Raw genomic sequence first — 12039 nt, 5'->3', positions numbered from 1 at the left:
TGAAAACATATAGAAATTGTGTAACTTCGAATTAGTAAGGGAGGCAGACATTTCCTTGAGACTATTTCTATTGGTATTTTATCTTTATTTTTATCTCTTTTAACTCTCTAACGATTTAGTCTCTGTACAATATTTAATAAACCCATTGTCAGCAAATAATTTAATATAAACCATTATTTTCCACTGAAATAAGCAAGGTACATTTGGATATATTTCATTCTGTCTGGTTTAAAGAGTGAAAATATATACTACTTTAATATAGGCTACTTCTGTGTTTAAAATCTTTTATTTACAAGAATGCTTTTTGCTCAAGGATATTGCATATTATGTAGGGAAATTACATATGTGATTACTTAGAATTTAAAAACTATAACTTTTTCAATTATTAACTTTTAACTATACTGTCAGATAAATAAACTATTGATGCTTGTTCTAAACATGTATTTCAATATAATTATCTTAAAGATTCCATTCTTTTCAGTGATGCATAAAATGTTCTTTGTTTATTAACAAAATCTTTATTCCAAAGAAGAATAGGCTTTTTCAAGAAATGAACAAAGCATTATTAACTAGTTGCAGCATTTTACTGTTTTGTTAATTTAGTTTGTTGAATTCACTTCAATAATTTTATGTACATGTTCTATCTCAGAGATTGTGACCTCTTTAATTGTTATTTATATTATTAGGTGACTGAATCTCTCTTTACTTATTTTTTCCTTCTCTTCTTTTTCTTTTTAACATGCCACAGTAGCTAACATATTGTGGAGAGAAGAAGGTACTAAATTCCTTATTTCTTATATTGTTGTGATTATTTTGCTTAATTTTTAGCAGATTTGCTGACTATCAGTTTTAATAACTACTTTATTTGTTTTTATATTGATTCAATATTTTTACTTGACTGTATTTCGAGGTTTTTGCATAAATCTCTATCATTAAAAACAACAGTGCATCTCATCAGCTTGCATCATAATTGATATATAGTCAGGAAATTAAATTGCAATACATTGAAATGGATTTAAGAGTATAAAATTAAGTCAAAGAATTAAAAGAAACCTTCATTAAATGTGATTTACATAGTAAGCCTTCATTAGATTAGGAAAAGAAAATGTATAAAAACCATTGCCTTATCTAGGAAATGTAATAAATTATTTTAAAAAATGGGTTTTAAACTTAAAGGATCTGGATTCAAATCCAGTCTCCACCACTATTTAACCTAGTATCTTTTTAATGTCATAATTTTCTTATCTTAAAAATAAAGACATTTGTTAATACTCTTAGGATTGTTATCAGTTCCTTAAATATATTCCAAATTCAATAAATGGTATCTACTGTCATTTTTATTATTGTTGCTTTTGCTATTGTTTTGTTTTTGTTTGTTTGTTTGTTTGTTTTATTTTTGTTTTTAACTTACAAAGGCCAGGAAGAAAGTGTTTGACCAGGTACTCAAATAGCTCATCAATTGTGCTTTCATTAAAATCTTAGGAGAAAAATGTGTATGTCATCATTGCATTCCCATTAATCAATGGCTAAAATTACCATCTTCATAATTCATCCTAGACAAATTTCCTCTTCCCCAGTTGTAGCTTCCAAGTGACATGGAGTCACTCCTTTCCAAATAAATGGAGATACTGCTGCCTCGCAAGCTCCAAGTAATTTTAAAATTTAGCCATCTCAATTTCATTCTCAACGATTAAGCACACATCTCCCCGTTATTTCTCTTGATATTTGATGCTCCATAAATCTTTTGTATAAAGTCTTATAAATTCTTGTTTACTAAAGAGGTTCTGGTGTAACTATACCCTCTTAATTCATTCCACTTGGCTATTTCACATTGAATATAGAAATTTTATTATCATTGAAACAAGCATTGATATATCTGTTAGATAAAATTTCTTTATACCATCTTCTCAAAATCAAACATGTCTCTGGGCATTTTTAAAATCGACTTTATTTTATCAATAGAATGGAAAGAATATTATGGAAAGAATATTACTTAAGGAGTCAGATACAGGTACCATAGATTTGGCCTTTCTAGTTAATCACTGGGAAAAATCGGATGAGTTATTTTACCTCAGTGAGCCAGATTTTTCTAACACACAATCCTTAAAATACAGTTAGAATTTCTGCAAATCTGGGATATGTAAATTTTAAAATCTGTGAAACAACTTTTTCTTATAATTTCACTTAGTTTAATAACAACCATGAACATTATTTGTTTATAATAATTATTGATTTTTAAGAATAACAATATAATAATATTCTTCAATACACTCCAAAGTATGAGACCTCCATATAAAGTAAGATCACATTAACACTCATTATTTGAAACCATTTTTACCTATTAAAAGTTTAATATGATAATTTTGAAAAATGTATACTCACAATAATTATTCTCCATCAATTAGTGATGCTCTTACTCTTTATGACTTTGATACAGAATATGTGTTTAAGAAATAATAGCTATTTAGTACATTTTTCAGATAATTTTAAGATACATACAAGAAATATTTTTGGGTAAAATTTTAAAAATCTTTTCTTTCATGTATAATTGCCATTAGAACTCTCGCTGTTTTTTAGATTAAACAAGACAAAATAACATATTTGAGAAAATAATATGCTTGCTTTAGATTCACAGGCCTCTAAATTATTTTTTATAATGCCTCAGTTATTGGCAAGGCATTATAATTAAAAAAAATTTGTATGTAATGATAATGGTGGCCAGAGGTAACTGACTAGTTTGAGGGATCACTGAACCCCAACTGTGTGTACAAATATGTCATAAAAAATAGTTAAAATATTAGCTAAATGAAACTTCCAAAATCAATTTCTACCTTTATTTTTAAGAGATAGAATAACAAATGCAAAGTACATATTTCTAAGATCCATTTTATTTCCACTTTAACAGTGTTTTCTTTTTGTATTCTTGCCTCTTTACCATAACTAAGAGAAATTTATCCCAAGGAGAACCAATTTTAGAATTTTAGGCATTTTAAGATCAATAATGGAAAGAGTTGAAATTGATTATACCTCTTGTAATGTCATCTTAGTTATCTGCAAGTGTTAAAGTATTAAATTTTGTTTAACTGAAAAATTATATTTTTAAAGATGAACATCTGAATCTAGTTTAGCCAGGAGTTTGTAATATACCTCAATTTTACTAAATTTAATAAGTATGTATTATCTTACAAATCACATAGATATTCAAGCTTGGGACACTGTCCTCTACTTCTCCAGTTTCTCCTTTCGGTTCTTTTCTAAGTCATCATTATAATTTACAGAAGTGTAGAAAGACAATATTAAGAAAGAGAATGTCTCGCTCATTTATTGACAAATATTTTAAAGAACCTATTAAATGTAAAGTACCTTGAAATCACTGGAAACACAAAGGTAAATAAAATCTGGTATCTGCCCCCCAAAAGCTTCCAATCTAGTAGGTTAAAGGCCAAATTATTCTTAATGACAATAATTTCTACTATGTGATTTTAAAATACACATTAAAATATTCAGTATGATTTATTTTCTTCTGCAATATTTTTATAATCTTATAATCAAATACAATTTAATAAAGTATTTCCTAATGTTTATTTACTGGACAACTATTTGAGTTTGGGTCTGTATTATATGATCCATTTAATAAATGTTTTGGATCATATAAGCACTAAATTAAAGGAATTGAAATTATTTTATTTACTCTAAGATTAATTTGAACTTCAAATATGCTAATTTAAATCTCTAAGAAAAATGTAAGGTGGCTCATTATATAACATGGCATTTTTTAAATTTATTAGAACATGGAATTATTTTGATGAATGTCTATAGGGTCGACATTAAATAGAAGCTACCTTGGGAAATACTGGTTTGATATAACATCTAATGATTTGAAAGAAAAAAATTTATAACATTATAATCGATTGTCTCTTCTATGCTTTGTAAATATTTATAAATCTATTCACCTAAAAATATGTTATAGAAACAGTTAAAGCAAATCACTATATTAGTCACAAGATACCAGTAGAAACTACAGCGAAATCTTACAACAAAGTTTACATGTTACATCATAATCTGGTTAACTTTGTGATTTATAATGTCATTAAAGTGTAGGAAAAAGGAATATAGGAAGCAGGTTAGCTCTTAACTACTTCAGCCTAAAATTGTTCACAATTCACTGGCCAGACTACTATACACTGCAAGGGAGGTTGGGATATATAGAATTCATGCCTACTTTTTGAGTTCCATAAACTTCTGGTATAATTATATTTAGAGAAAAAAATGCTAACATTCTCAGGACAAGATTAACACCTCAGAACAATTTTGAAGTAAGGTTTAAAATGAAAAAGATGAATTTTCAGATAAAAACTTGTAAATACATGAGACTTAGAAAGTTATAGCACTAAGAAAAGATGGAGACCCTTCCTTCTGAAGGTAAGTGCATGATGCCAATGGCACTGAGATCAAGCTATCGATATTTTCATTGGCCAATCATTACCTTCTCTGTTAGAAACTAATGTCAATATAAGCTTTTAGTGTTAAAAATTATCCCATCAAAAAATTTTTCAAATAAAAAAAGTAATCTAACAAAAAATATACATTTGCAGATATATTTATATATACATATACATGTAATATATGCATAAGTGTATACATACACACATGAGTGCATATGTATAGAATTATATGTATGATACCAATTAATAGTAATTATATAGCAAAAATACTGTATTATAATCTTCGTTATGGTCATCATTAAATATGAACTTAATCATGAAGATCTGCATTCATTTCCCAGTATATCTTTGGAAGTTCAGGAAATTGTATACTGACTCGAAAGGATTGGCTTGAATAATATCACTCTCACCAATATATATAGTGATCAGATAGAGCCACTTCCTGGATTGATAGTGTCTAATAACGAGCTTGACAAAATCACTCCAAAAAACTTTCTAGCAACAATAAGAGTAAGTCTTATTTTTACTGAACTTAATGTAAAAATCTTATTGAGGTGCAATGGTATGATGTTACTCTTTTTATGAACGGATTTTAGCTGCAGAGGCAAAGATACAAACAGTGGGAACATTATGGTCCAAAAATCTACCCATGCTAAGTTATTCAAGGTGGGAAATGCAATGTGTACCATCTATTCTTACCTAAATTTTTCTATAACTTAAAAAAAAAAAAAAGAAAGATTTCTTCTATGTTTCAAAAAAAAATAAGTAAAGTTAAGATCATTTGAAAGTAAACAGAATAATATCAACCAATGAAGGACTTTATTTAATACCAAAACTTGTTGAGTCATCTTTGATTACCAAATCACTGTATTGTAGAATTATAATTTGCTGTTAATTACAACTAATTGCTAATGTAATGGCAATTTAAGTCAGAGGAAGGGAAATATCACAACAAAATCTCTCGTTATTGACTTAAATATTCATCCAATAATCAGAAATTAACCAAATTTTATGGTTGATATAAATTACCTAAACTATTTGCTATATATAATCAACACTATTATTGCATTATCATTTTACACTATATTAAGTAGCTATTCTCAAGGATTGAGACAGGAATTTGCATTGCAACCATTTTTTTCTCAGTCTATTTCATGTATTTAAAGGTGCATTATTGATTAAAAATCCTCAGGGAAATACCTCTTTCTTATAAGACTGCAAGAAATTCTTGCTTATATCCTCTCTCTGTATAGAAAGAAAAACAAAGCAAAGAGAAAGCTCACAAGGAGCAAACAAATTATGGATCACATTCTAGAGCCACTATACTCTATTAGATTAACAATCGACCTGGAAAAGACAAAGTACATGTGTCTGACTTCACCAGGGGATGAGAAACAAACAAACAAAAAAGCAGCCTGCACATATTCCCAGGCTTTACTGTGACTACAGTGGTGAAGTTTTACTTGAAGTCAAGAATTTCTGTAATACACAAAATTTTAATGAGGAGAGGATTGTAACTGAAACCTATGTGGTCATCAAACTTTTTGGGACTGGACCCTTTTACACTCTTCAATATTATTGGGAATTCAAAAGCTTTTGTTTATGTGGGTTATTTTCACCCACTTATATTTACCATATTAGAAATTGAAACAAATTTTTAAATGTGTATTTATTATCTTTTTTAAAGTAACTATAATAAACCCATTATATATGTAGCCATAAATAACACATTATTTTTAAAGCTATATTTTTAAAAAGCAAATCTTTTTAATGTCTGACTGAACAGAAAATTGTGGTTTCCTATATCTGCTTCTGTACTGAGTTGTTGTGACATCACTCATGGCATCATATGTCATGTAGCCTGTCAAAAATTGTACTCTACTTTTATGAGAATCTATTTTGTGAAACTGAGAGCAAAAACACAACTGACATCTTAGTATTATTATGAAATACCCTTGACTTGAAGATCTGTGAAAGGATCAACTCTGAGAACTGCTCTACTAGATAATCAAATTGATCTTTTAGTAGGCTCATGAATTCATAGAATTTGATATCATAGAAAACCAAAATTTAGCAATACATCTCACAGTATAGATCTGAGGAAAGCATGAGGACAGTAATTAAACTCTGGTTACATATCTTTCACTATTTTTTTTTTCTCACTAATGTTTCAAAGAAGAGATAATGTCAGTTATAAAAATACTGACAATTATTGTTTCTTGAAATCTAATTATATGTCAATCACTCTGCTAAATGTTTTACCTTTGCTATCTCATTTCATTCTTACAAGAGCTGTATAATTATTATCTCCAAATTTGAGATGGGTAAATTATGACACAGACTGAATAACTTTACACTAGAACACCGATATGTTCTATATCCATGTTTTGCCTCTGAGCTGTCTGAATATAGAGAATGAGTTGATCTCTTTTTGTTACATCCTCACATTGAAGAAAAATGATGTTAGACATATAAACTTAGTAATTATAAAAAATATGCACAAATATGTTATTGCTTCTCTACAAAGAAAGCTAATGAATGCTCCAAATGAAAATCTCCACTTGTCAATTGCCAACATCACCATCAGGTAATTTATATTGTTCTGTGCTCAGCATATTCATAATAAATCTATATATGTACAATATTATAGCAGTAATTTTAAAAAGAAACACATCTGCATCATATATTCAGACCATAAATTCTGCTAAAAGCTAAATAACACTTTTTATGAACAAAATATGTCTAGTGAAAAAATAAATGACAAAATTTGTGGGTGGAGAGGGAGGAACTCATAGATGACCCCAAAAGAATAGGTAAAATTTTATTTCAAGGCAGAATGATTGACACATAGTTATTCACTTTATAATTTTCACTTTAAGTGATAATTTATGTATGGTTTTTTGTTGGCATTATGGTATCTGTATTTCTTCAAAACTTGTAACCTGGAAAGTACTTCATGCTTCGTAAAAATGCTGATATTTGATTCATATTTTAAAAAGGAAGCAAATGATCTTGTATTTGAAAGAGTGACTTGGATGGATTAAGTGAGTTTTAGGGAAAAACACAGCTCAGAAATTTCATTAGCGCAACAATACAGTGAAATCCCACTGACTGTATCATGTACAGGATATGATAAAGTAACAAGTAAGGGCAGGAAATTTTTCAAGAAATTTTGCAAACAATATGGCCTTAGAGTAGTGTTAGGTTCAAATATATTTAAATTCCTCATTATAGAGTACAATTTTGCAGCAGCTGAAGGAGGGCGGTCATATTCATTCAAATATGTATGGGCTTTGTAATAATTACTGAACATGGTATGTAACCGACAACTGAAAATCAGACACCACATTAGTACTTGGTTATGTTCATAAGTTTCAAAAATTAACATTAAGTGAATAGTCATTGATATATAGCACATATAAATCTTATGTTGTTGTTTACTAGAAGCTTACTGATACAAGTTATTATTTTGCATAAAAACTTGTGACTTGTTTTTTAAAGTTCTGTCCTTTGGGCATGGACTTTTAGTCTTTTATGTGTAACTGTAATCATAAAGAATAGTTAACAACGACAGAATTTTATTTTATAAAAAATATGACTTGAATTTAGTTCTTGCCACTCCTACTACTATTCAGGAATATCCCATTGTAATGTAGTGCTTTCTGGACTTAAAATGTTTAATTAACTGATAAAGATTGCTTATATTAAAATATTTTTAAAACAATAAGATATGTCAAAACAATCTTGAGTCACTTATACATATATATTAGAAATAATCACATGTGCTCTAAAAATTATAAACACTATGTATGAAAACAAAGTCATAATTATGTTTGAATACATTTTCCTTTAAATTATAAGAATAGACGGACACATGGCTAGATGAGCAAATTGACAACTTTTTTTTTCTAAGAACATATTTAATAAGAATAAATATGTCTTAAGTTGAAGAAATATTTTTACAAATCTATTCACTTTTACTATGATTCTCCAGCTTGGCTTATTAGTCTCTGCAGGTATTCTCAATTGAAATAAAAATAATGCTTTGGGAATTTTTAGTATTTAAATAAATTATCTCCTTCTCATAGATGTTTTTAGAATTTAAACATTTTAAACAAAAATGGTTTGGCTTTCCAAACTACCAAGATTGCAATATCATTACCTTATTAAAAACACGTGCTATCACTAAATCATGTAAGGTATAATTAGACTGAATAAAGAAAATTGTAGAAACCAACTGAGCAAGGGAGCTACACAGAAGTTTAGGAAAAAAAAGACTATATGCTGCTAGGTCTGGGTGTGTTGGAACAAGGCGAGCAGAGGAAACAGAGATAATAGGTGTGCAAGAATATGCAGAAGCCCTCAGGTGTAGGCCTCAGTTAAGCCCAACTGCATTCCAGGTATCTGGTTTGTAGAGTCCTGTGGATTTATAAAGTGATGTGAATTTCTGAGATGCCACACACTCATCACTAGTATGAAAGAAAATTGGAAGTATGATTTAAATTATTACGCTGAGAATTTTCTAAGGCCTTAAATTAATTCAAATTTTGAAGTATAGAAATAAACCCCAAATACTGCCAGTATAAAAATAATGGTATGTAAGATCTTTATGTAGGATTATATTTACAAAAATTAGTTTAGGAAAATATATATTCTCTCAAACCTGAGGAACTTGGTCTTTTTGTTTCTAAGTCTTTATTTAAACTGAATTCCTACAAAGAACGAAATTTCGTTTTCCCGAGGAACTCTAATAAAAATACTAGAATAAATACAATTCTTCAAAAAGTACTTTTATTTCTTAATACCTGAATTAAGTGGAGAAGGTATCAGACATAATCTACATATCAAAAATAATTATAATTTCCATTTATAAGTATGGAAATATAATTATAATTCCATATGTGAGAAACATTTATTAAACTATATTAAAGAAATCACTGAATTGTAGATCAGGGATAATATCCAAGTTTCTTGGGCATACGGTGAGTGTCACACATGGTTTGCTTTATTAACATGACACACGTGGATCTCCTGTCAGCAACATGAGGGGCACTGAGTTTGTTGTTTTCTGATGCTTTTATTTTGAACTTTTGAATGTGTTTTCATTTCTAAGGTCTGGGAATAGGAAACATGTTCTATGTTTTTTATGAAGATGGAATCAAGGTGATACAACCCGTAGAATGTGAATTTCAGAGGCACATCAAACCCAGTGAAAAGCTCCTTGGATTTCAGGCAAGTATTTTAATAATTCCTTTGAATTTTTATGGAGCAATTTTGTTAAGTAGAATTATATTTTGGAAATACAATTATATATATATATATATATTATATATATTATATATATAATATATATATATAATATATATAATATATATATATTTGTATTTCACTTTATATATGATTTTTGGAAGAAAATATTAAAACTATGATATTGACTGTTACTCTATGCAGGTGTTATATTTAAGGTAGAAAATAATATATTGTGTATTTCTAAATACCTACTTGTAATTAAAATAAAAGAAATAAAAGTGAAATACCAAAAATGAACACAATTCTACCGGCTCCTTAATTTAAAATATCTCCTATTTTACTAGGCAACGTTTACTTTAATAAAATGAAAGAAAATACTATGTAAATAATCTGATGAGAAATTGGGGTATATTTGATGCTTTATAAATGTTGGGTCCCTTTTATTCTTCATCTCATTTTTATAAAGTTTCAGTGGAATTAACAATTTAGATTTATATAGCAATATATAAATTCCTTTATTTATTAACATGCACCTTACCTTTCTGTTTTTTTTTCTGTAAAATATTCAGAAAAAAACATTCAGAAATAAAAGAATATCTGACAAACTGGATATTGATTATACATATTAGGAACTATTTTTTTTGCAGAATGATAAGAAATTTAATATAATTATTTTATATTGCCATGGATGTGTGTGTATATATATGTATGTAGTTACTTTTTACTTCCATGGAGATATATATATATATATATATATATATATATACACACACACACACACACACACACACACACACACACACACACATATCTTCACATAAATATATGTACACAAAAATATGTAATACTAAAGGTATCTATGTTACTTATGTGTTCCTACACTAGTTCAGATATACACCAAACACCCAAAATAATGTAAGTTATTGGCAGACCTCATCATGTAAACCTCTCTTGATACTCACTTTTAAGGTTGGCATGACCATGAGATATGAGTAAAATAATATCAATGCCATATTTTAGATTCCTTACTTTCAAATCTTATTTCCAGTTTACTAATAGTCAATATCGTTGTCATATATTGATATGTAGAGATAACAATTAAAGCCATGCCCTTGAATGGGCAGAAGAAAAACACTAAGAGCAAGAGATAAGATAGTTCAGCTTCCCTCCAGATATTCTCTGGGATAAAGTAATCTAATGACATTTTATTTAAAATAAAGAGAATTTATTCTATATGTTTGTGATTGTTTAAAATAAATGAAACAATTTTTAACTTAATCACTCCAATAAATTTAATTAAAAAAATTTAATTGTAGGGTAAATAACTAAACAGAATTGTTACCATTTTTGTTAAGCTACAGTTTAATTACAAGTACAAAAATATTTTGTCGTACGTGCAATTTTATTTTGTTTTATAGTTATACAATATCAAAACTAACTAAATCTTTTTTGAGTAAGGTGTTAATAAATAAACACATATATTAAAATATAAATATTTGCCTCTGACAAAGCAAATAATTCAATTTCATGTCACATTCATATTTTTATAAAAATATTATGGTTGAGAAATCTGGGCTAATGCACAAGTATAAAAAATGTGGCATCAAAATGATTGTTTAAATAAAAGCAAAATAATTTTGTAGGAGAGGTTATGATTTCTACTAGACCATAGATTTTGTAGCTAACTGACACAGATGTGTTGGTTACATCACAGAATCTGAAATTTCAGTTACTAATATTTTTGCAAATTTAGAGAAAAAGAATTTTCTTTTTGCATTACATGTGTACTATTCCAGAGTATCAGTAAATGGTTCAATGCAGTTTGACTCAAGTCTTTAAAATGTGCTTTTCCAGAACAGTTTTTGATGGCTCTACATGAATTAATTTAACTATTTGGAATCTAAGGCTAAAAAAGCAAACAAAGACTTTATGTGACAGTTTGTGACATAAGTGGACAAAAGGAATGTAAAATTTACTTCTCTGAATTTCTTTAAAGCCTCTAAATACTTATACTTCCTTCTAAAACAATTACAGCAGAAAAAGTATAGATTATGTATATTTGTTTCTCTGTATATGAGTATATATATAGACAGAAATTATACACATATAAATACATGTATTATAATTTATAATTTTTTATAAAAAATTGTAGAGGAAGTAGAAAGCAAACACCAATGGTGACAACTTTAACTCATTTCTTTCCATCTGAGAATGCTTATCCACAATAATACAATAGTGATGGACCAGGGATAATTAGTTATTAAGAACTAATTAATTGCATCAGATTTTCAAAGTCATAGACCCTGGAAATCTTATAGTCATCTTACATATGGGGTTATATAAA

The 12039-nt window shown here is 28.1% G+C and overlaps 1 protein-coding gene across 4 annotated transcripts in view; it reads left to right on the top strand.

Annotated features, from left to right (window-relative positions):
* Positions 1 to 12039, top strand: part of FSTL5 (follistatin like 5) — a 567145-nt gene that overhangs the window by 477758 nt on the left and 77348 nt on the right. For 2 of the 4 annotated variants that reach the window (XM_011363689.1, XM_011363691.1), the window contains 2 exons: positions 749 to 775; positions 9559 to 9677. In XM_011363689.1, the coding sequence (XP_011361991.1) occupies positions 749 to 775; positions 9559 to 9677 (146 nt within the window). The remainder of the gene's footprint in view (positions 1 to 748; positions 776 to 9558; positions 9678 to 12039) is intronic. The other 2 variants (XM_011363692.1, XM_011363693.1) reach the window with 1 other exon arrangement.

The sequence above is a fragment of the Pteropus vampyrus genome, unplaced genomic scaffold (assembly GCF_000151845.1).
Source record: "Pteropus vampyrus isolate Shadow unplaced genomic scaffold, Pvam_2.0 Scaffold88, whole genome shotgun sequence".
NCBI classification, from domain to species: Eukaryota; Metazoa; Chordata; class Mammalia; order Chiroptera; family Pteropodidae; genus Pteropus; species Pteropus vampyrus.
This window is presented reverse-complemented; position numbering and strand designations above follow the sequence as displayed.